At 38.3% G+C, this 26,817-nt stretch overlaps 1 protein-coding gene and 1 pseudogene across 1 annotated transcript; both read left to right on the plus strand.

The window, feature by feature from the left end:
* Nucleotides 1–1,740: 1,740 nt before the first annotated feature.
* On the plus strand, nucleotides 1,741–9,656 carry LOC131198676 (vomeronasal type-2 receptor 26-like). The gene is made up of 4 exons (XM_058183574.1): nucleotides 1,741–2,529; nucleotides 5,250–5,477; nucleotides 7,086–7,212; nucleotides 8,755–9,656. The coding sequence occupies exons 1-4, from the start codon at nucleotides 1,741–1,743 to the stop codon at nucleotides 9,654–9,656; spliced, it is 2,046 nt and encodes a 681-aa protein (XP_058039557.1).
* An 11,014-nt stretch (nucleotides 9,657–20,670) lies between these two features.
* Nucleotides 20,671–26,309, plus strand: LOC131197989 (vomeronasal type-2 receptor 26-like; annotated as a pseudogene).
* Nucleotides 26,310–26,817: the final 508 nt, after the last annotated feature.

Raw genomic sequence — 26,817 nt, forward strand, 5'->3', positions numbered from 1 at the left:
AGCAAATATTTTCTGTTTATGTTTATCCAGGGTATATTTGCAAACAAGAACTGCAGCCCTTATGTTAACAAGTTTATTTTTTTAAAGATACACTCTTTTCAAAAGCAAAATTATTGTGCATGAATCATGCACAGCTCTCTAGTCAGCCCTGTAAATGAATGAAGGAGTATCATTTACAATCTTAACACAAATGTATGCATGGTTTGTCTTTACCGATTGTAGACAGATGCAGATTTCCCAAAACATATAACAAAATTATTGTGTGCATGCTGATTAGAAGTTCCAAATTAAATTCACATACAAATTTCAAGAAGTGATACCTTACAAGAGTGTATTTTTTCTTCGCATCGTAAGAGATACATAATCTATCTCAGTTGCAGAATAATTTATTTGATGTATATTTAATACAAGTATTGCTATATTGAGCAAATATAACATTTTGAAGGATATGGTTATCTCTTATGTACTTTTTATAGGGTATTGACTCAGCATTATCAGCATATCTTGGCCCTGGTATTTGCTGTAAAAGAAATCAATGAAAACCCACATATTTTGCCAAACATCACTCTGGGTTTCCAGATCTATAACAGCCATTTCAGTGCCAGCTGGACTTATCTTGCCTCATTGGAACTTCTCTCCAGCCAGAAGAGGTTCCTTCCAAACTACAAGTGTGATAGTAGAAACGATGCAGTTGCAGTCATTGGGGGACCTAATTCAAATGTCTGCCTCCATATGGCCACCATCCTTGGTCTCTACAAGATCCCACAGGTAAGGAAGATCTATAGCGCTGATGCTTCCCTTATTGGCATGATTAAAATAAGGGGGAAACTCTGTGGTTTTTAAGAGTTGCGACTACATGGTGACTTTCATTCTTCATATTTGAACATCATAATTCCTCTGATTATAGAGACTAAAATATTTTTCCCTTGATCAAATTTTGCATCGTGTCCACCATTTCTTTTTTTGCAGAAGGTATGTCCAAAATATTCCAAAATTGAGAATAATAGATTTTTATCCTTTTCATAATTTGATTAGTTTCTAGAAGCTAATATGGGATAATAGTGTGTTTAGATTTTATGATGTCATACATCATCGTAAGGATTATCCTTCACAACAGAAGATAAGTTTGGTTGGGTTTCTAACAAACAGAAGAGAATAACAGAATTTGAAGGAACCTTGGAGGTCTTCTAATCCACCTCCTGCTTAAGTAGGAAACCCTATACCATTTCAGACAAATGATTCTCTAATCTCTTCTTAAATACTTCCAGTGATAAAGCACGCACAACTTCTGAAGACAAGCTGTTTCATTGATTATTTTTTCCTTAGTTCTACATTGCTTCTCTTCTTGATTAATTTCCACTCATTGCTTCTTGTCCTACCTTCAGGTGCTTTGGAGAACAGCTTGACTCCCTTTTCTTTGTGGCAGCTTGGGAATTATTGGAACACTGCTATCATGTCTCCCCTAGTCCTTCTTTTCATTAAACTAGATAAACCCGGTTCCTGCAAACTTTCTTCATATGTTTTACCCTCCAGACCCCTAATCAACTTTGTTGATCTTCTCTGCACTCTTTCTAGAGTCTCCACATCTTTTTTTATATTGTGGTGCTCAAATATATTCACCCACAGTTATTATAACGTAATTTTAAAAAATCTTTTTTTTATTTTTTATTTTTTAAAAAGGTTACATATGGATCTGCTCCAGTACTGCCTTACAGAAGCCAAGCTGGCTTTGTCCAACAGATGTTCCCAAAAAGCACTCATCAATATAATGGGATTCTTCACTTACTTCTGCATTTCAGGTGGACATGGATTGGGGTGCTTTATCTCGATGATGACAACGGGGAAAGATTTGTGCAGAATGTCCTTCCCTTTTTCTCAGAGAGGGGCATTTGTTTTGATTTCATACAAAGTCTCCCCAAACAAGGATTTACTGGGGAACTGCAGAAACTTATAGAAGAAAGTCTTGAAATTTACAAGATCATCATGAGAAATACTTCCAATGTTTTGCTCATACATGGAGAAATACAGACGATGGCAGCTTTAAGATTGCTGATAGCAGGTTCAGTATATTCAGATATATCTTCGAAGCCAGGTGACAAAGTCTGGATTATGATGGCCCAAATGGATTTCACTTCCTTTGCTTTCCAAAGCAGCTGGAGCATAGATTTCCTTCATGGTGCTATATCCTTGGCAGTCCACTCAAATAAAGTGTCAGGATTCCGAGAGTTTCTTCGGACCAGAAACCCTATCTCAGAAAAAGAAGATGGTTTTATCCAGAGCTTCTGGGAAAGTGTGTTTGAATGTTTTTTCTCTGAAAACCTGTCTGAGAAAACTTGCACTGGGTTTGAAAAACTGGAGTCTCTTCCTGGTTCTCTCTTTGAAATGAAGATGACGGCTCACAGCTATAGCATATACAATGCAGTCTATGCTGTAGTACATGCTCTGCACCACATACGTTTCTTGAAATTCAAGCAAAAAATAATAGTAAAGGGGCAGAGAAAGAAACTTCTCAATCGATACTCTTGGCAGGTACAGTATATATCCTTATATGTATCATATATACAGTACAGCTGTAGAGAGAAGGTGTTGTGTCTGCGCCTCCCGCAACCTAGACCTAAGTAGAAATGTCCTAACAGTGAGAGCCATTAACCAGTAAAATGACCAATGCGACAACTTATGAGCAGGCTTGCCTTTGGAAGATGTGGATGCTCCATCACTTGAGGCTTTTAAGAAGAGACTGGGCAGTTGTTTATCTGAAATGGTAGAGGGTCTCTTGCTTGAGTAGGGAGTTGAACTATAAGATCTCCAAGGTCCTTTTCAACTCTGTTATTCTGTTTTTTTCTATTCTATGTCACAAGTGGAAAACGGTTTATCACAGCTTTATATGCAAAAGTATAAAGAATAGGAGTAACAAATAACTTAGAACACTGGCCCCCAAACCTTTGTGTACCAGGGACCAGTGGAGGTTTTTTCACAGACCAGAGGGAGGAGTGGTTTAGTGCACTGCCTGCATATCACCCATGCATGGCTTTGCTCATTTGCATGGTCCAGTTTTTGGTGATGGTCCACAGCCCAGAGGCTGGGGACCCTTGATTTAGAAGGAAAAAGGTCCTTCTGTGAAATATTTCCACATTAGCTCTGCTTGCCCTTAGCTGATGAGTCACCATAAAGTAGTGTAGAGTAGAGTAGAGTAGAGTAGAGCAGAACAGAGCAGAATAGAGCAGAACAGAACAGAACATGATATTGAAAATGGAGAATTGTGTCTGATTGCCATCCTTACACTTCCAAATGATGACAGAAAGTACAGCATTTTGGAAATTAATAACAGATCACAAAGTTTAATGTAATTACAGGGCTCTGCAATGAGGATTAACTGGATTATAATTTATGTCCTATCAGACAGGATTGAAAACAATATAGTTCCCTCTGTTGACTTTGGATGGGCAGCTCCATCCTGCTCCAAACTTTGTATCAAATAGGAGAATCCATATTTCTGATATTTAGTCACTCGCTCAAGAAAACAAGATGTTGGTTTAACCATAAGGAACACTTTGATCTCAAGAGATACTCTCATGGATGTTCCTATAATAAATTAAATGTTGGGATTATAAATAAACATTTGTTTCAGGTCTACTAATTTCCACACTGTTGCAATTCATTTCTCTATGTATTTTTTCCCATTGGAAGAAAATGTTACTTTTGTCAATTCTGTACCTCTAGTCCAGTATTTTTCAAGCATGTCAACTTTCAGATGAATAGGCTTCAAGTCACAGAATTCTCCAGCTAGTTGGGTTCCACACATTTAAGTTGCTGAAGCTGAGAAACATTGCTTAATATAATAGGATATTGTTGAAGATGACCAGGCTGAGTCCAAGGCAAGCGTCAAGCACAAACATCAGTTTGGAATCCTTCATTCCATCAGTATGAAATCCATAAGAGAGCTAAATCCAGTCCTCCTTGAATCCCATTGACTCTTATCTACCACCATTTTGCCTTGGCTTTAGTAATTCAGATTCTTGTAGAAAGATAACATGGAATAAACTTGTACACATTTGAACAACCTTGGTTCCTAATTTCTTGTGCCTGACAGATAAATTAGCAATTCTATGTTGCTTTTTCAAAATTATGATACTAAAATATTATTATTATTATTATTATTATTATTATTATTATTATTATTATTATTATTATTATTATTATTATTATTATTATTATTATTATTATTATTATTATTATTATTGTTATTGTTATTATTGTTATTATTATTATTATTATTATTATTATTATTATTATTTATTTTATTTATTTATTTTTGTCTATCATATATAAGATAACAGGTAAAAGTATAAACATAATTTGGATACATGAAATGAGTAAGTAAAAAAGGAATATTAGGACATGGATGGTAGGCACGCAGGTGCACTTATGCACGCTCCTTACAGACCTATTAGGAATAGGGTGAGGTCAACAGTAGACAGTTTAAGCTGAAAGATTTGGGGGTTTGGGGAAGAAACTACAGAGTCAGGTAGTGCATTCCAGACATTGACCACTCTGTTACTGAAGTCATATTTTCTGCAGTCAAGTTTGGAGCAGTTTACCATAAGTTTGTATCTATTGTGTGCTTGTGTATTGTTGTGGTTGAAGCTGAAGTAGTTATTGACAGGTAGGACATTGTGGTAGATAATTTTAAGTAGTATCAGTACATACAGACAACTGAAGTCTGTGTAGTTCTAAGTTGTCTAAGCCCAAAATTTGGAGTCTGGTGGCATAAGGTATTTCATTGCAAGGAGAGGAGTGGAGGACTCTTTTTGTGAAATATCTATGGACTCTCTCAATTGTATTTATGTCTGATATGCGATGCAGCTTCCAGACAGATGAGCTGTATTCAAGAATTGGTCTAGCAAATGTTTTGCATGCTCTAGTTAGTAGTACAATATTACCAGAGAAGAAGCTATGGAAGATTAGGTTAACAACTCTTAGTGCCTTTTTGGCAATGTTGTTACATTGGGCTCTGGCACTTAGATCTTTAGAAATGAGTACTCCAAGGTCCTTGACAGAGTGAGGGTCATCTATAAGGTCATGTCCATCTAATTTGTATTTTATGGTTTTTTTTTTGTTTTGTTTTCCAGTGTGCAAGACAGAGCATCTGTTGGTTGAGATTTGAAGTTGCCACTTTTTAGACCAATCTGACACAAAGTCACGGTCTCCCTGTGTGTTGTTTTAAAATGTTTTCCCCAATTTGATCTTAGCTTCATCACTTTCTACGAAAAGTATCATTCAACAACAGTGCTGGAGACCAAATTTCCTTTGACCAAAATGGAGAAAGAATAGCTGGATTTGATATTATCAACTGGATAACCTTCCCAAATCAGTCTTTCCTGAAAGCAAAAGTTGGAAAGATTGACCCATATGCTTCTTCAAAGAGTATATTCTCCATTAAGGACAATAGCATTGTATGGCCTAACAAGTTCAATCATGTAAGGATGCTTCCATTTCCTGAAGTGTTTTCAGATGTAATGGTATAAGGGAAGGACCTTGGGAGACATTGTGAAGAACCACAGTCAAACTAATAGTCAGATAAGAGGCAGCTTAGCCCACAGAAGCAAAGGGATATAGCAAAAATCTCAGAAGGGACTCTCCCTTGTTTTCTGGCAAGAGTAAAGGGAGAAATGTACTTCCAGACTTGCAAGATTTTGTTAATATAACTTTACAATAAAGTAGAGTTGGTTCATCTGGACTTGCTTCCTGTCTGGACTACCTTGCAAGACTAACACAGATGTAAAAATGCCAGATCTAATGTTTGGCCAAGGAAATCATTGGTGTTGGCCCTAAATATTGGATTGCAGAGAAGCAATGGGAGCCTTCCAAAGAATTTTGCCTCTTCACCTTAATGGACTGAAAATAAATAATATATTGCACAATGTGCCCTGAAGCTCCTAATATCACATAATATGATATCTATGTGATATCAGACACTGTTCTGCTATTTCTATGCATGAAAAGGGATAGGGTGTTTTCTTAATTTTCAATAGAATGAGACTATTGCCTTACACACTGTAAGCCACCCTGAGTATTCGGAGAAGGGCGGGGTATAAATGTAAACAAAAAAAAAAAAAAAATTTGGGAGAACAAAAGTATTTAATTCATTTTTTCTCACTTCTTGTTAAGTGAGATTTATCCAAATCAAGGTTTAAGGTAATATTGAAAGAAATATCAATTCATAGGGAATTTAAGTAACAGCCTAATTCACTAGAATTATCCCTTATGGAGGGCATGAGAGTTGACTAAAACAATAATCATACAACCATTGAAAGAAAAATATACACCAGTTTTGCAGTAAAGGAGTATTGCTATTAATCTGTTAATAATTAATTTAGTTTTGACTTTTATAATGAGAAAAGGATGAAGGCCTTTGAATAATATTGGAAAATAATGGAATTGCTGTGTTTGAAAAATAATTTACCACCTTTCTTTCCTTTTTTATATATTAAATTAATTTTTGCTCCAAAAGACACATCTAGGCTTATTTTCTGGTTAGGACTGATTTTGGGGGAAACAGGTACTAAATGCTCCCATCTGGCTGACAATCTTAATTGGGGCTTATTTTCGGGGTAGGTCTTATACTACGAGCATCTTGAAAAATCATGCTAGGACTTATTTTCCTGTTGGGTCTTATTTTTGGAGAAACAAGGTATGCATGTGTATGCCAACTAGTACAAAAATCCACACTCAAGATCTATAAGAAAAGCCAAATATAAAGACTTCAAGATAATTAGAGAGGAGATATGTCAATTACACATAAGCTATCTATACAGGCAACAGTAAGAAAAACTGTTAAAGTACAAAAGTGCTTTTGTACTTTAGGGTAATCAGAAACATCAAGAAAATCTCTGAAATAGGCGAACATTTTTCATAGTTATTTCAACTAAATGTTATTATTTCAGTAACTCTAAAAACACAATGTATAAAGAACATAGCTTAACAGTTTTGCCAAGCAGATCAAATCATTCTTAATCAATTTTGTTTCAAACTCCCTAGACATATTTATTGATATGATAACTTGATATTCTTTCTTTTACATTAAGTTTCAACCTATTTCAGTTTGTAACGATAATTGCCATCAAGGATTCTATAAGAGGAAGAAGGAGGGGAAGCCCTTTTGCTGTTATGATTGTCTTCCATGTCCAGAAGGAAAGATTTCAACCCAGAAGGGTGAGGAAAAAACAAACCTAGAATTCTCAGATGTTTTGATATTTGACGTAGGCAGTTCCTTTGCATATACAATCATCTTCTTTTAATGACCCCATAATCAGTGGTGGGATTCAAGTAATTTCTCTGCCCTAATGATTTCTTCCAACAACCAGTTTGCCAAACTGCTCAGACAGTTAACAAGCGGTTCTCCCGAAGTGGTGTGAACTGGCTGAATCCCACCACTGCCCATAATCCCTTACAGGGTAGAGTCTGGGCAACTGAATGGAGCTGAGTGTTTACTGGCCGGATGCCCTTCCTGTCACCAATGCAGAGTGTTTTTTTTTCAGCAGATATAGTCTCATTGTGCTCAGAGAGAGAAATATCTGCCTCTACCTAGGATCGAACTCACAGCCTTCTGATTGTGAGGCAAGAGCTCCACCTCTAGGCCACCAACACCAGTCTTCCTTTGCATTTGCAATGTTGTATGTAATTCATTAGCATCATATTTAACAGCTCAGATTTCTGTTTTGTATTATGAGTTTAAGATTATTTCAGGTTTGTGAAAGAGCAAGAACCGAAAGAAAAGGAGAACAAAACACTAAGTATTTAATCCTTAAACATTATATTTGGAATATTTATTACTTTTCTGAAGGCCTAATTGTGTAAGACCCTGGGTTTTCCACCCAGAACCAAACCATTTGGCACACCCTGTATGCGTATTATGCTATTCCCTTTATAATGTGAGTGAAAGGGACTGAGGTCCCCTTTCAACGATCAATTGCCAGAACCATAAAGAATTGAACCAGAGAAAAAGAGAGCTTACTGGACCATACTGGGTGGAAGTAACTGTTGGTAACAATGGAATCAAGAGCTTGTAAAGATTGTCTCCATTCAATTAATGAAGCCAGTAGTTGGCCCTTCACAAAATGGAAAGACATACAGAGTCTAGATAATCCCAACCTGTACTGTTGAAGAAGGTATAACATTCAATATAAATGTATTCACCATTTTTCATGGATAGTGTAAGATCTGGATTGTTAGATAATGTTTGTACTAAAGTTGACTAAAGAAGATTCTATGCGTTCCTTTAAAATTTTAATCCAATTGACCCTCTTCATAGTTGTGTCACTACAAAATGATGTGTCCGGGCTCCAAGTAATAAACCCGTAGCAAACAGAATTCGAAGGCAAGCATGTTCCTCAATGAACAGGTTTATTGGACATTTGATATTGGCACAGATGGGTGAAAATAGATTCTAAAGGCTCCTGCGGTTGTCATCTAATTAAAAGTAAAGTTTTCCCCCTTTCCCAGTCATATGGTCCAATCAAGGCACTGTCCAGTTGCTTGGAAACTTCACTCCTTTTCCTTTCAGTCACCTGTGGGAATGTCCTTGGTTCTCAGGGGAAACTATTTTGTTTTGGCTACAAACCCCAGCTATCTCTATTCCCCTTTCCCCATCCCTCAGCACCATGGTGGCAACAAGATGACCTCAGTTAGGCCAGCTTCAGAGATCACATGATGTTTGAAATGAATGACATTATTGATATATATTTTCTCTTCCAGACATGGATGACTGTGTTCAGTGCCCAGAAGGACAATTTCCAAACGATGCTAAAGATGGATGTCTTCTGAAAAAAATCACTTATCTCTCTTACAGAGAACCTTTGGGATTTGGTTTGACGATTCTTGCACTCTGTCTTTTTTTAATTACAATGTTGATACTTGTGATATTCATTAAACATCAAGGCACTCCCATTGTCAAAGCCAATAATAGGAATCTCACTTATGCTCTCCTTATTTCTCTCATGCTCTCATTCCTTTGTGCTTTACTGTTCATTGGCCAGCCCAGAAAGTTGTCATGTCTTTTCCGACAAAGTGCCTTTGGTATCATCTTTACATTTGCCGTATCTTGTGTCTTGGCCAAAACCATCATCGTAGTTCTTGCTTTTAAGGCCACGAAGCCCGATTCCCAAATGAGGAAGTATATGAAAAAACCCCTGGCTACCTCCATTGTTTTTCTATGCTCCTTTGTCCAACTCATTATTTGTACCATGTGGTTGATAATCACTCCCCCATTCCCAGATTTTGATATGCATTCTTTAGCGGAAGAAATTCTGCTCGAATGTAATGAAGGCTCAATGGTCATGTTTTACTGTGTCCTCAGCTTTATGAGTTTCTTGGCACTCCTGAGCTTCACTGTAGCTTTCTTTGCCAGAAATTTGCCAGACACATTCAACGAAGCCAAGTTTATCACCTTCAGTATGCTGATGTTTTGCTCAGTTTGGCTAACTTTTGTCCCCACATACTTGAGTGCAAAGGGAAAATCCATACTGGCTGTGGAAATCTTCTCCATTTTGGCTTCCAGTGCTGGGTTACTAATTTGTATGTTTCTTCCCAAAAGTTATGTTATATTGATAAAGCCAGAACTGAACAATAGAGAACAGCTGATAAGAATAAAGAACTAAAGAATATACAGTATGTATTAACAACATTACAAGTTTCCTTCTTTGTAAAGTGGTACTAAAAGTAGAATTAATTGTTCTAGTGATTACCAAAATATTAAAAAAGGAGTTTGAGATTCTGCAAAGAGTGCAGAGAAGAGTTACAAGATTAGTGGGACAGAGACTAAAACATACAAAGAACAGTTACAGGAATTGGGTATGAAAAGAAGGACTAAGGGAGATATGATAGCAGTGTTCTAATATTTGAAGGGTTCCCATAAAGATGACAGTGTCAAACTATTTTCCAAAGTACCAACAGGCAAGACCAGAAACAATGGATGGAAATTAACCAAGAAGAGAAGCAATCTAGAACTAAGGAGAAAAATCTTAATGATGAGAGCAATCAACCAATGGAACAACTTGCCTTCAGAAGTTGTAGGTGCTCCATCACTGGAGCTTTCAAAAAGAGACTGGACAACAATTTACCTGAAATGGTATAAGGTCTCCTGCTGAAGTAGGGGATTGGATTAGAAGACCTCCACGATACTTTCAACTCTATTATTCTATGTTCTAACTAATCTAGTTCTAAGGCAGGACACACATTACTATATTTGCCTACCTCTGCACACCACTATATAACTATATTATATTGATCATCTGAGTCTTACCTGCTAAATTCCCAGCAGTAACTTATCCATAGGTACCTAGGTCCATCACATAAGCGAACAGTTTTTTATTTTATTTTGTAATATTTTATATAAACACAATTACTATGATATATATGAGGCAGGACAACTGAATTCGGGATTTTTCAATCACTTTGTTACTTTAAAATAGAGATTCTTCATCAATTAAATCCTTTATAGGTTACTATATGGGTGATATAGTGTATGTAGTATTCTGACTTGGAGATTTGTATTATTATATTTGTATCTCAGTAGCTGCCTCACCCTAATGGGACTATCCCAAATAGTGTGCCACTTACAGCAGCAGAAGAGGCCTCCTACAGATCCTATCCGCTAAGAAATTCTGGTGGGCAGGGTCAAAGAAAGAGGCTCTTCCACTGTGGACCAATCCCTATGATCACTCCACCATGGGAGGTGAGAACTTCTCCCATCATTTTGACCTTCTCGAAGGGTATTAAAACTTGGATTTGATGGTTGGCCTGGAGCCCTAAAGGGGATGCTCACTGCTGGAGGTGGTTGATGGGATAAGAAGACTTCATCCTTGGGTTGCATGTCTCTTACTCTTGATTTTTTTTCTCCAGTTCTAAAATTCTAATTTGAATTGTTTTAATTTTAAAGTCTTTGTCTTTTTATAATCTGTAAGCCACCCAGAGTTACTTTATAAGGGAGACAGGTGGCAAAGAACTTTAATGAATAAATAAAATAGAATAGATAAGATTGAAGTCTCTGATTTCTTCTCTTCTCTTCTGAAATGTTTGGAAAAGTAGACTAGCGAAACATTCTCCTGTAACAAGTCCAGATGGAATAATTACACAAGTTCCTATCTAGAGTTGTTGCTCACATTATCTCAGTAACATATAACACAACAGCTCTTAATTTAATTGATTAATGCGACCCAGTCAAAATGAGCTAGCACAGAAGGCAAAATTCATATATATAATTGTCCCTTTAGAAAGGAGCAATGGTAGGATTCAGCCAGTTCACACCAGTTCGCTATAACCGATAGCTAATTTTTTGGGCAGTTCGGCAAAATGGCTGAATAGCCTTGCCATGCCTGCCCCTCCACTCCCAGCCACTCCTCACTGGCCAGGCATGACAAGGAGGGGAGGGGTGAGGCAGGGACGGGTGTGTTGAGGAGAGGCCAGCTGCACCTGGTGCACCTGGGACTGGCAGCACCTGCTGCTTGGGACCAGCATGTCATGCCGATCCATTACTCACTCCTGCTCTTGCCTCACCTGGCGCCTGGCCTCCCTGAGCCCCTCACGCACTCAGGACAGGCGAACATCACGATGCGGTGCTGCAAAGCCACTGTCATGGTGCTCCTGCATAGTAAGTCATGGTAAGTCATCTGCATAGAGATGACTTACCAGGGCACTTCAGTTTTGGGCCTGCTGGAGGAGGTGCCCACCAACTCCACCCACAGCATCCTGCTGGGAGGTGTGGGCATCCCCTGTGAACCACTACCTGGTGCTTGAACTGCTGGAGAACCTGAGAGCAGGCAACCTTCACACGTTGTGATTTGCCTTTCAGGGAAAAATTCTGCTGGGGATGGACTAATCCAGGCTCTTTCTGAACACTTACAAGGATGAAGGAAAAAGCAGATAGGTTCTGTTCTCAAGGATCCTGCTTTGAGGCTTATAATGGAACTGGTGAGAACTCACTATGTCAGCCTCCACTTTATTTTAAGTGTATTTCACCTACTAGACTGTTTTATTGTTTTATTAATTAGTTAAAGGTTTTCTTCTTACTGAATGTCTTACATGATTTATGGAGGAGAGGGGAAGTTTGTACTGTTGCCAGCGTTCGGTTGACATTGCAGGTGTGGGGGGAGATAGTCTTTCAAACAGACATTTGAACTGATTTGGCGTGTGAATGTAATGGGAGTTGCCTGCTTTGCATTCCATCCAGAAGATTGACAGAGGGAGAATATCAGAAGTGAAACTACATGTGGCCAAGGAGGAAGACGACATTGGATTATGACTGTTTGAATTCTGGTGGGAAGATGGGTCAGGAGAGGATATTTATTTATTTATTTATTTATTTATTTATTAAACTTATATACCGCACCATCTCCCATAGGACTCAGGGCGGTTCACAGGCATATTAAAACAATATAAAACAATATAATAAATAAACATTTAAAACCCAGATTAAAACTAAATATTATCAAAGCCTGATCACTAAAACAATAAGAACCAATAAAACCCCCATTAAAATTTGGTTAAAACATTTTTTTCTTAGGCTAGTCCCGCACGCTGAAATAATAGAGTCTTCAGTTCACGTCTGAAGGTCCGGAGGTCAGGGAGTTGTCGTAATCCAGGAGGAAGCTCATTCCACAGGACTGGTGCCGCCACAGAGAAGGCCCTCCCCCTGGGGGTCGCCAACCTGCATTGTTTGGTCGACGGCACCCTGAGGAGGGCCACTCTGTGGGAGCGCACAGGTCGTTGGGAGGCAATCGGTGGCAGAAGGCGGTCTCGAAGGTATCCCGGTCCTAAGCCATGGAGCGCTTTAAAGATGGTAACCAAAACCTTAAATTGCACCCGGAAGACTGCCGGTAGCCAGTGCAGGCCGCGCAGGATAGGTGTTATATGGGAGCAACGCGGTGCTCCCTCTATCACCCGCGCAGCCGCATTCTGGACTAACTGGAGCCTCCGGGTGCTCTTCAAGGGGAGCCCCATGTAGAGAGCATTGCAATAGTCCAGGCGGGAAGTGACAAGGGCGTGAGTGACCGTGCGTAAGGCGTCCCGGTCAAGGAAGGGGCGCAACTGGCGAATCAGATGGACCTGATAAAAAGCTCCCCTGGCGACGGCTGTCAAATGATCCTCTAAGGACAGCCAGTCGTCCAGGAGAACGCCTAAGTTGTGCACTCCCTCCCTGGGGGTCAGTACTTCCTCCCCCACAGTCAGCGATGGTGTAAGCTGACTGTACCGGGAAGCCGGCACCCACAGCCACTCTGTCTTGGATGGGTTGAGTCGAAGCCTGTTCCTCCCCATCCAGACCCGTCTGACCTCAAGACACCGCCCATCACCTCAACGGCTTCATTGGGGTGGTTTGGGGTGAAATGTACAGCTGGGTGTCATCAGCATACAGATGATAGTCCACCCCAAAACCACGGATAACCTCACCAGCGGCCGCATTCTGGACTAACTGGAGCCTCCGGGTGCTCTTCAAGGGAGCCCCATGTAGAGAGCATTGCAATAGTCCAGGCGGGAAGTGACAAGGGCGTGAGTGACCGTGCGTAAGGCGTCCCGGTCAAGGAAGGGGCGCAACTGGCGAATCAGATGGACCTGATAAAAAGCTCCCCTGGCGACGGCTGTCAAATGATCCTCTAAGGACAGCCAGTCGTCCAGGAGAACGCCTAAGTTGTGCACTCCCTCCCTGGGGGTCAGTACTTCCTCCCCCACAGTCAGCGATGGTGTAAGCTGACTGTACCGGGAAGCCGGCACCCACAGCCACTCTGTCTTGGATGGGTTGAGTCGAAGCCTGTTCCTCCCCATCCAGACCCGTACGGCCTCAAGACACCGGCCCATCACCTCAACGGCTTCATTGGGGTGGTTTGGGGTGGAAATGTACAGCTGGGTGTCATCAGCATACAGATGATAGTCCACCCCAAAACCACGGATAACCTCACCCAGCGGCTTCATATAGATGTTGAACAGGAGAGGCGAGAGGACAGACCCCTGAGGCACCCCACAAGTGAGGCGCCTTGGGGTCGACTTCTACCCCCCTGCCAACACCGTCTGCGAACGGTCAGAGAGATAGGAGGAGAACCACCGATACACGGTGCCTCCCACTCCCAATCCCCCCAACCGTCGCAGCAGGATACCATGGTCGATGGTATCAAAAGCCGCCGAGAGATCTAATAGAACCAGGACAGAGGAACAACCCCTGTCCCAGGCTCTCCAGAGGTCATCCACCAACGCGACCAAAGCCGTTTCGGTGCTGTAACCGGGTCTGAAGCCAGACTGGAACGGGTCCAGATAGACAGTTTCCTCCAGGTGTTGAGGAAGCTGATTTGACGTCTGTGTTTATAGGATACTTTCCGTTCTGGCTTATCTTCCTTTGCAATCTGACATGTTTATTAAAAATTACCAATCTCTTCAAAATGATGGAGTTGGGTCTTTATTTTCTTAAGCATTGATCGGAGGCAAGCTGACACACTACCTTGAATACTGTCCGGGGAAGAAAGGCAAAATGCACATCTAGGGAGTTATTCTAACCAAGGCCGCCCTACCGTAATCATCATGCAGATAAATATCCATTTCTTTAAGAAAAAGGATGCCCTGTTCCAAAATAGAAAAATAGAATGACATTAATTTCAGTGACAATACATGCATCCAGCTGGTTAACCAAGATTATTACCTGTTGTTGTTTTTTATTATAAAGGGTATTAAGTAACTGTGATCAGTTAATACTCTCTGGAGTTCCCCAAGACCTTTTATAGCTGCTGCAGTGTTGGCTACTTCTTGTTTCTTCCTGGGGGTGGGGGGGTGGGAAAAGATACAGGATGGGATGATGATGCAGCTTCATCATACAAGCCCTGGATTTAATGCATGTGTGGTCCAGCCAGCTGTATTGATTCTGCTGTGAAGCATCCAATTTAGAACATAGAAAACATAGAATAATAGAGTTGAAAGGGACCTCAGAGGTCTTCTAACCCAACTCCCTGCTGAAGAAGGAGACCCTATATCATTTCAGAGAAATAGTTGTACTATCTCTTTTTGAAAGCCTCTAGTGATGGACCATCCACAACGACTGAAGGTTGATCGCTCTCACCCTTAGAAAAGTTCTCTTTAGTCCTAGGTTGCTTCTCTCTTTGGTTAGTTTCAATCCATTGTTTCTTATCGTGCCTTTTGGTGCCTTGGAAAATAGATTGACCCCCCTAATTTTTGTAAGAGCCCCTCAAATATTGGAACAGTGTTATTTTATTGTGAGTTGTGAGTGGTAGTTTATTGTGAGTTGGGGAGATGTTTGGCAAAATTGATTAAATGGGGAAAAAAAGGCGTGGTTGAATTTGCTTTTTAAATAGCGATAGCACTTAGATTTATATACCACTTTACAGTGCTTTTTCAGCCCTCTCTAAGCAGTTTACAGAGTCAGCATATTGCCCCCAACAATCTGGGTCCTCATTTTACCAACCTTGGAAGGATGGAAGGCTAAGTCAACCTTGAGCCTGGTGAGATTCAATCTGCCAAACTGCTGGCAGCCGGTGATCAGCAGAAGTAACCTGCAATACTGCACTCTAATCACAGTCAGCACTTTTCTAGATAAAAAGTGAAAGATCATTAAAAAGATCACTAGTATTGTAGAACTGGGGCAATTTTTATACTGTCAATTTGAAACAATCTCAAAATTTCCAATGGAAAGAACACATAAAAAAGACATGGATGACTTTCCTACTTTTCTGTATGCACTTATCAGTCTGGAAAGATACCAATGAGTTAGTTTAGGTTACGGTTCAGTTCAGCATAAATAGTACAATTTTTGATCAAGTTACTTTCATGTGCCCCTTTGTCAACTCTTCATAGGATGATTCCTAAATTGATTTTAATTTTTTCCTCCCATGGCAAATATGATCAAACAAGAATTAAGATCTTATCACTCTATTTTGATTTTCATTAAGTAAGAACACCAAATGAGTGATAATTTTCTATCATTTTGGAGCTCACTGTTCTGTGTCCCTAGATAACATTTGTGGAGACACTGATGACAATTTATCCATGGATTTAAACACCCACAAAAAGGTTAACCAAACGTGCTGTGGACCCAAGACTGCAAAGCAACAGCAGCTTTGAGTAACTAATTATTATCAAAATAACCATAATTAAATTGACAGCTTTCTGTCTATCAGCAGTAGCAAAGCTACAGATCATGTTTAATGGCTTTTCCATCCCAACAATTGATCTATATGCCCAGGGCTTTGTTTTTCAGGACAGCCTTCTGCAATAATAGTCAGTTAAATCAAGATGTGACACTAAGATCTTCTCCATTATCATTTTTTTTAAATCAACGAACAAGATGGTGGTGATAACAATGTTGGCATTAGCTTTGTTACCTCACACGGCTAGTAAATGCCCTGTAGATAAACTTGCAACTCGGGTGCTTCTTCCAATTCTTCACAAATATTACCATTTTGGAGAATTTAACATTGCAAGCATAACTTCACAGAGTAATGTGTTTTCACGTGCCTTATCCTATGAAAAAATACCATCTCCAGAGTACTTTGATGATATTCCGTAAGAACCTGGGATATGACTGAATCACAATGTGTATCTCTCCTGACTCTCTTTCTCGGAGCAAGTTGCTTTATAGATGAACTTTTATTCTGATTCTTATCATTTGTAATATGACCTCATTCTAGTTTTAGCAGAGAAGCATAATGATAGCATGTTCCTTTATTAATAGAAGTGATAAATTCTGTTCTTCCTAATATTTGTGACCTTCTCTGGGGTTTTTGAGGATGGACAGCTCAAGTTGCCTTTTGTAACATCTTAAAGACTCTTGTGTGCTAACGAGGTTTTGGTTCCCCCACAAAAGCAGCAAATATTTTCTGATTATATCTGTTCAGAGTATATTTCCAAACAAGAGCTGAAGCCCTTACGAAGATATATGATAACTCATTTATTTTTTTAAGAGACACTCTTTTCAACAGCAAGATTATTTTGTAATCATTTGCTTCGGCTCCCAAAATCACATCTGCTGAATTGAATGTACAGCTGTTGTACTAGATTCTTTCCCCCCACATTAGGGAAAATGACCAACTTTTCAAAACGGGCAAATTATATTTTTAGTTGAGGGCAAATTGATGGGAACAGAATTCTGAACTGGAGATGAACAATTCTGGGAACTTGTTTGTGTCCTGGGTCGTCGTCATCATCATCATCATCATCATAATATTTTAATTTGTATACCGCCCTTCTCCCGAAGAACTCAGGGCGGTGAACAGGCAAATAAAATACAAACAGAAACATACACCATAATTAAAACAACCCTTAAAAAACTGATTCAAAATTAGCCAAAAAATTTAAAATAACCTTACACCCCATAAAAATTACAGAATTTAAAACCCACAATTGAGGTTTAAAATTTAGAATTTAAAATCAAGCCAGTCCAGCCAAACGGAAACAGAAGTTAATTATTCCCAATCCTTGATTTTTTTTAAAAAAGGGATCTCTTTTGTCTTCCTGCTTCTCCTCAAAATATCTTTTTAGCACATTCATGTGTTTTTGTGTCTGCACAAAAACATGTGTGGGTGGATAAGTGGATGGGTGTTATATCCATGTGATAACATGTGATAACACAAATATGAATTCTTCCCACATCCTGAATCAAACGTTCTGAGCCCCTGAGAATATGAGTCCTCATAAAGCTGATGGCCATAAAGATGCTATGCTAGGCTTTATTCCTGTTGCTACCCTAGTATATTGTTCTCCTTTTTAAATGGGATAGAATCTAACTTTATATGAATCCCATTTTAACAGTGCTATGGAGCTCAGGTTAAGATATTCTACAAGGGAATGAACTAGAAGATTAGGTTTTAGCATCATAAATCATGCACAACTCTCTAGTCAGCCCTGTGAATGAACGAAGGAGTATCATTCACAATCTTAACACAAATGTATGAATGGTTTGCCTTTATTGAATGCAGGCAGATGCAGATTTCCCAAAACATGTAACAAAATTATTGTGTGCATGGTGACTAGAGGTTCCAAATTAAATTCACAGACAAATTACAAGAAGTGATACCTTTCAGAATGTTGGAAGTGTCATCAGATACCTGGCCCATACTACCATATGTGGTGGACATGCGTGGAAGCTAAACGATATTGGACTAAAATACACACATGGTTGGAAAAAATGATCAAAAAACATATAGACTTTAAGCCAGAAGTTTTTCTACTGGGGATCATACCTGAAACATACAGCAGAGAATTGAGATATTTGATTGTGAATGTTGTAACAGCAGCTAGGATTGTGTTTGCTAAAAATTGGAAAAACGAGAAATTACCTATGCAAGATGAAATTATTTGAAAAATAATGGAATGTGCAGAAATGAGTAAATTGACATTTGAAATTAGAGAACAGGAAGATAAACAATACTACAATATATGGGATTTATTTTATCAATGGTTAGAAGGGAAGATACACTAAACAAGATTTGAGAAAGGTTATTATAAGGGGAAATGTTGAACTAATTTGATTTAAGATGATGGGATGAATGATGCAATAAGATAAGATCGGCATAACGTAAGATTAGTTAAATTAATGACATGTGTATGTTGAAGTTGCACAAAGGATTTGTAATCTGCCCACCGACACACTGTATTTGGATTGAAGATGTTTTTATACTTGTTTAAAAAAAAAAAAAAAAAAAAAGAAGTGATACCTTTCAGGAATGTATTTTCTCTTCCCATCGTAAGAGATACATAATCTATCTCAGATGCAAAATCATTTGTTTGATATATATTTAATGCAAGTATTGCTATATTGAGCAAATGTAACATTTTGAAGGATATGGTTATGTCTTACATATTTTTTGTAGGGTATTGACTCAGCATTACCAGCATATCCTGGCCCTGGTATTTGCTGTAAAAGAAATCAATGAAAACCCACATATTTTGCCAAACGTCACTCTGGGTTTCCAGATCTATAACAGCCATTTCAGTGCCAGTTGGACTTATCTTGCCTCATTGGAACTTCTCTCCAGCCAGAAGAGGTTCCTTCCAAACTACAAGTGTGATAGTAGAAACGATGCAGTTGCAGTCATTGGGGGACCTAATTCAAATGTCTGCCTCCATATGGCCACCATCCTTGGTCTCTACAAGATCCCACAGGTAAGGAACATCTACAGCGCTGATGCTTCCCTTATTGGCATGATTAAAATAAGGGGGGAACTCTGGGTTTTTTGAAGAGTTGAGACATGTTGATTTTCATCCTTCGGATTTGAGTATCATAATTCTTCTGATTAGAGAGACTAAAATATATCTTTCCTGTGATCAAAATTTGCATCATGTCCACTATTTTTTGAAGAAGGTATGCCAAAATTGAAAATAATTTATTTTTATCCTTGACTTTTCATAATTTGATTTAGAAACCTATCAGTTTCTAGAAGCTAAAATGTTTTCTGTGATCAAAAACTTGCACTAATGTGTTTACATAAACAGAAAGTTTTGGGGGAACTGTTACTACCTGTTGGAATCTTCTATTGTTTCCTACTGATATTTTATAGAAAACATAGGATCTTAGTTTATAACATTACAGATATGTTAACAGAATAACACCCTCCTTTCCATCATTTCTTCCCATTCGTCTTCTCTCTCTCGTCTCTACTCCAGTGTAATTAAACTCCTTTCTTAACAGAATAATAATCTCATGCAAGAATTAATAATTTAATTTTGAAAAAATATCTAGGACTCTTGTGTATCTAAGACTGATTCAAATATTCCTTTGGAAGCAAATTGTTTGTCATCTGTACTACTACCTTGTTTATATAAATTCATTATAAAAAACAATCCCCTTTATTTCTCACCTCTAAAACAATTTCCCCTCTTTTCTGGATCCCTCCTTAAATAATTATTCTAGTTCATTCTTCTGCATCATCTTCAACCTCCACTGCCACTCTCCCAAACCTCTATTCTATATATCTGAAGAAATGAGTTATAGATTGCACAAGTATATGGGATAATAGTGTGTTTAGATTTTATCTTGTCATACATCATCAGAAGGATTATCTTTCCCAACCAAAGAGAAGTTCAGTTGTATTTTTAATAGATCAAAGAGAATAACAGAGTTTGAAGGAAACTTGAAGGTCTTCTAATCCACCTTCTGCTCAAGTAGGAAACCCAAACCATTTCAAATAGTTCTCCAATCTCTTCTTAAAAATTTCCTGTGATAAAGCACCCACAACTTCTGAAGACAAGCTGTTCCACTGATTAATTTCTCCTTAGTTCTAGGTTGCTTCTCTCCTTGATTAGTTTCCACCCATTGCTTCTTGTCCTGCCTTCATATGCTTTGGAGAATAGATTGACCCCTGTTCATTGTGGCAGCCCTTTAAATATTGGAACACTGCTATCATATGACCCCTAGTCCTTCTTTTCATATAAACTAGACTTATCCAATTCCTGTAACCATTCTTCATATGTTTGAATTTACAGCCCCTTATTATCCTTGTTTGCTCTTTGCTGCACTATTTCTAGAGTCTCAACATCTTTTTTTATATTGTTGTGATCAAATATATTCACCCATAGATATTATGACATAATTAAAAAATCTTTTTTTAATTTTTTAAAAAGGTTACATATGGATCTGCTCCATTACTGCCTTACAGAAGCCAAGCTGGCTTTGTCCAACAGATGTTCCCAAAAAGCACTCATCAATATAATGGGATTCTTCACTTACTTCTGCATTTCAGGTGGACATGGATTGGGGTGCTTTATCTCGATGATGACAACGGGGAAAGATTTGTGCAGAATGTCCTTCCCTTTTTCTCGGAGAGGGGCATTTGTTTTGATTTCATACAAAGTCTCCCCAAACAAGGATTTACTGGGGAAATGCAGAAACTTATAGAAGAAGGTCTTGCAACTTACAAGATCATCATGAGAAATACTTCCAATGTTTTGCTTATACATGGAGAAATACAGACAATGCCGATTTTAAGATTCCTGATAGCAGGTTCAGTATATTTGGATAAACCTTTGAAGCCAGGTGACAAAGTCTGGATTATGATGGCCCAAATGGATTTCACTTCCTTTGCTTTCCAAAGCAGCTGGAGCATAGACTTCCTTCATGGTGCTATATCCTTGGCAGTCCACTCAAAGAAAGTGTCAGGATTCCGAGAGTTTCTTCAGACCAGAAACCCTATCTCAGAAAAAGAAGATGGTTTTATCCAGAGCTTCTGGGAAAGTGTGTTTGAATGTTTTTTCTCAGAAAACCTGTCTGAGAAAACCTGCACTGGGTTTGAAAAACTGGAGTCTCTTCCTGGTTCTCTCTTTGAAATGAAGATGACGGCTCACAGCTATAGCATGTACAATGCAGTCTATGCTGTAGTACATGCTCTGCACCACATATGTTCCTTGAAATTCAAGCAAAAAATAATAGTAAAGAGGCAGAGAAAGAAACTTCTCAATCAATACTCTTGGCAGGTACAGTATATACTCTTATATGTACTGTATATACAATACAGGATGATAGCAATATTTCTATATTTGAGGGGCTGCCATGAAGAAGAGGCAGTCAAACTATTTTTCCAAGCCCCAGAAGGCAAAACAAGAAGCAGTGGATGGAAACTAATCAAGGAGAGAGAAGCAACCTAAATCCAGGGGTGAAATGCTACCTGTTTGGGCGAACTGTAGTAATAAAAGCTAGCAGTTCGGGAGAACTGGTAGTAAAGAAATGCTACCAGTTCGAATGAACTGGTATTTCCGATGATCAGCTTTGCCGTGCAATTTATATCAGCTAGTAAGCAGGAAATCCAGCTTTCTAGCGAATCTAAATCGCTTGACCCAGCTGTTTCCTCCATTGTCCTACTTACCTTAGAAAATGCTTCTTAAGTCTTTTTCAGTGCTGTGCGATGGCGCCTGTGGTGCTCATGTGCGCATGCACGAACCAGTAGCAGACCTCGGAGGATTTCACCACTGCCTAAATCTAAGTAGAAATGTCCTAACAGTGAGAACCATTAACCAGTGGAATGACCAAAGGAACAACTTGTGAGCAGGATTGCCTTTGGAAGTTGGTGGATGCTCCATCACTTGAGGCTTTTAAGAGATTGGACAGTTGCTTGTCTGAAATGGTAGAGGGTCTCCTGGTTGAGAAGGGAGTTGAAATATAAGATCTCCAAAGTCCCTTTCAGCTCTGTTCTGTTTTTTCTGTCCTATATCACAAATGGAAAATGGCTTCTCATAGCTTTATATGCAAGAGTATAAATTATAGGAATTACTGGCCCCCAAACCTGTGTGTGCCAAGGACCAGTTCTGTAGAGAGAGGTTTTTCCACTGACTGTGTTTTTTTAAAATGTTTTCCCCAATTTGATCTTAGCTTCATCACCTTCTACGAAAAGTATCATTCAACAACAGTGCTGGAGACCAAATTTCCTTTGACCAAAATGGAGAAAGAATAGCTGGATTTGATATTATCAACTGGATAACCTTCCCAAATCAGTCTTTCCTGAAAGCAAAAGTTGGAAAGATTGACCCATATGCTTCTTCAAAGAGTATATTCTCCATTAAGGACAATAGCATTGTATGGCCTAACAAGTTCAATCATGTAAGGATGCTTCCATTTCCTGAAGTGTTTTCAGATGTAATGGTATAAGGGAAGGACCTTGGGAGACATTGTGAAGAACCACAGTCAAACTAATAGTCAGATAAGAGGCAGCTTAGCCCACAGAAGCAAAGGGATATGGCAAAAATCTCAGAAGGGACTCTCCCTTGTTTTTTGGCAAGAGTAAAGGGAGAAATGTACTTCCAGACTTGCAAGATTTTGTTAATATAACTTTACAATAAAGTAGAGTTGGTTCATCTGGACTTGCTTCCTGTCTGGACTACCTTGCAAGACTAACATAGATGTAAAAATGCCAGATCTAATGTTGGGCCAAGGAAATCATTGGTGTTGGCCCTAAATATTGGACTGCAGAGGAGGAATGGTAGCCTTCCAAGCAATTTTGTCTCTTCACCTTAATGGACTGAAAATAAATGAGATATTGCACAATGTGCCCTAAAACTCCTAAGGGAACATTTCTCATATCAGTGTCCTGCTGTCTCTATGCAAGAGTCAGGGGTGAAATCCAATAGGTTCTGACAGGTTCTGGAGAACCGGTAGCAAAAATTTTGAGTAGTTTGGAGAACAGGCAAAAACTACCTCTGGCTGGCCCCAGAATGGGGAGGGAATGGGGATTTTGCAATATCCTTCCCCCAAGAGTGGGGAGGGAATGGGGATTTTGTAGTATCCTTCCCCTGCAGTGGAGTGGGAATAGAGTTTTTGCAGTATAATGCAAAATCTCCATTCCCACCTCACTCCAGGGAGGAATGGAGATTTTGCATTATCCTTCCCTGCCATGCCCACCAAGCCACGCCCACAGAATCGGTAGTAAAAAAAATGAATTTCCCACTGGATAGGGTGCTCTCTTAACTTTCAATTTTAGAAGAATAAAAGTATTTAATTTCATTTTTTTCTCAGGTTTGTTAAGTAAGATTTATCCAAATCAAAGTTTAAGGTAATCTTGAAAGAAATATCAATTTATAGAGATGTTAAGCAACTGCCTAATTCACTAGAATTATCTCTTATGGAGGGCATGAGAGTTGACTAAAACAATAATCATACAACCGTTGAAAGAAAAATATACGAAATGGTTGAAAGAAAAATATACACCAGTTTTGCAGTAAAGGAATATTGCTATTTAACTGTTAACATTAATTTAGTTTTGACTTTTATAAAGAGAAAAGGATGATGGTTTTTGAACAATATTGGAAAAATAATAAAATTGTTGTGTTTGAAAAAGTATTTACCAAGCCTCTTTCCTTTTTCTTTTTATATGGTGCATTATGATTTCTACATTTTTAATTATATTATTTCATTGACTCTGTTCTATGCATGTATATTTCTTTCTTTGGTTAATTAGTTCAGCCCAATAAAATGTATGCCAACTAATCTAAAAAAAAAATCCACATCCAAGATCCATAAAAAAAGTTAAATGTAAAGACTTTAATATAATTAAAGAGGAGATATGTCAATTACATGTAAACTATCTATATAGGCAACAGTAAGAAAAACTGTTAAAGTACAAAAGTGCTTTTGTACTTTCAAGTAATCATAGAAATATGAAGAAAATCTCTGAAATAGGTGGACATTTTTTCAGTTATCTCAATTAAATGTAATTATTTCAGTAACTCTAAAAACACAATGTATAAAGAACATAACTTAACAGTTTTGCCAAGCAGATCAAATCGTTCTTAACCAATTTTGTTTCAAACTCCCTAGACATATTTATTGATATGATAACTTGATATTCTTTCTTTTACACTAAGTTTCAACCTATTTCAATTTGTAACGATAATTGCCATCAAGGATTCTATAAGAGGAAGAAGGAGGGGAAGCCCTTTTGCTGTTATGATTGTCTTCCATGTCCAGAAGGAAAGATTTCAACCCAGAAGGGTGAGGAAAAAACAAACCTAGAATTCTCAAATGTTTTGATATTTGACATTGACAGTTCCTTTGCATATACAATCACGCCCTTCCTGTCACCAATGCAGAGGTTTTTTTCAGCAGATATAGTCTCATTTTGCTCAGAGAAGAGAAATATCTGCCTCTACCTAGGATCGAACTCACAGCCTCCTGATTGTGAGGTGAGAGCTCCACCTCTAGGCCACCGCACCACTCTTCCTTTGCATTTGCAATGATGTAATTCATTAGCATCATATTTAGCAGCTCAGATTTGTGTTTTGTAGTATGAGTTTAAGATTATTTCAGGTTTGTGAAAGAGCAAGAACCGAAAGAAAAGGAGCACAAAACACTAAGTATTTAATCCTTAAACATTATATTTGGAATATTTATATGTTTTCTGAAGGCCTGATTGTGTAAGACCCTGGGTTTTCCACCTAAAACCAAACCATATGGCACACCCTGTATGCGTATTATTCTACTCCCTTTATAAAGTGAGTGAAAGGGACTGAGGTCCCCTTTCAACGATCAATTGCCAGAACCATAAAGAATTGAACCAGAGCCAAAGAGAGTTTACTGGACTATACTGGGTGGAAGTAACAATGGAATCAAGAGCTTGTACAGATTGTCTCCATTCATTTAATGGTGCCAATAGTTGGCCCTTCACAAAATGGAAATACATACAGAGTCTAGATAATCCCAACCTGTACTGTTGAAGAAGGTATAACATTCAATATAAATATATTCTCCATTTTTCATGGATAGTGTAAGATCTGGATTAATAGATAATGTTTATACTAAGTTGACTAAAGAAGATTCTATGTGCTCCTTAATAATTTTAATCTTTATAGTTGTGTCATTACAGAATGATGCTTGAAATGAATGACATTATTGATATATATTTTCTTTTCCAGACATGGATGACTGTGTTCAGTGCCCAGATGGACAATTTCCAAATGATGCTAAAGATGGATGTCTTCTGAAAAAAATCACTTATCTCTCTTACAGAGAACCTTTGGGATTTGGTTTGACGATTCTTGCACTCTGTCTTTTTTTAATTACAATGTTGATACTTGTGATATTCATTAAACATCAAGGCACTCCCATTGTCAAAGCCAATAATAGGAATCTCACTTATGCTCTCCTTATTTCTCTCATGCTCTCATTCCTTTGTGCTTTACTGTTCATTGGCCAGCCCAGAAAGTTGTCATGTCTTTTCCGACAAAGTGCCTTTGGCATCATCTTTACATTTGCCGTATCTTGTGTCTTGGCCAAAACCATCATCGTAGTTCTAGCTTTTAAGGCCACAAAGCCCGATTCCCAAATGAGGAAGTATATGAAAAAACCCCTGGCTACTTCCATTGTTTTTCTATGCTCCTTTGTCCAACTCATTATTTGTACCATGTGGTTGATAATCACTCCCCCATTCCCAGATTTTGATATGCATTCTTTAGCGGAAGAAATTCTACTCGAATGTAATGAAGGCTCAATGGTCATGTTTTACTGTGTCCTCAGCTTTATGAGTTTCTTGGCACTCCTGAGCTTCACTGTAGCTTTCTTTGCCAGAAATTTGCCAGACACATTCAACGAAGCCAAGTTTATCACCTTCAGTATGCTGATGTTTTGCTCAGTTTGGCTAACTTTTGTCCCCGCATACTTGAGTGCAAAGGGAAAATCCATACTGGCTGTGGAAATCTTCTCCATTTTGGCTTCCAGTGCTGGGTTACTAATTTGTATGTTTCTTCCCAAAAGCTATATTATATTGATAAAGCCAGAACTGAACAATAGAGAACAGCTGATAAGAATAAAGAACTAAAGAATATACAGTATGTATTAACAACATTACAAGTTTCCTACTTTGTAAAGTGGTACTAAAACTAGAACTAGTTGTTCTAGTGATTACTAAAATATTAAAAAAAAGGAGTTTGAGATTCTGCAAAGAGTGCAGAGAAGAGTTACACGATTAGTGGGACGGAGACAAAAACATACAGTTACAGGAATTGGGTATGAAAAGAAGGACTAAGGGAGATATGATAGCAGTGTTCTAATATTTGAAGGGTTCCTATAAAGTTGAAAGTTTCAAACTATGTGTATTTGCTGTCTATCTCACCATGGGGATACTATAGACAGAATTTTCCCCATTTCTTCTTTTTTTCCCCAAGATACATGACAAAAATATGTATTTTTGCATCCTTCTAATTTATAAACACCATTACTGAAAAATTCAGGATTTTTCTTTTTTTACTTTCAAAAAACCTTTATTAAAGTTTAAAATATTAAAATACAGATGTATTTGTATTTTAATATTTTAAACTTTAATAAAGGTTTTTGAAAATGAATTCAGG

The sequence above is a fragment of the Ahaetulla prasina genome, chromosome 4 (assembly GCF_028640845.1).
Source record: "Ahaetulla prasina isolate Xishuangbanna chromosome 4, ASM2864084v1, whole genome shotgun sequence".
NCBI lineage: Eukaryota > Metazoa > Chordata > Lepidosauria > Squamata > Colubridae > Ahaetulla > Ahaetulla prasina.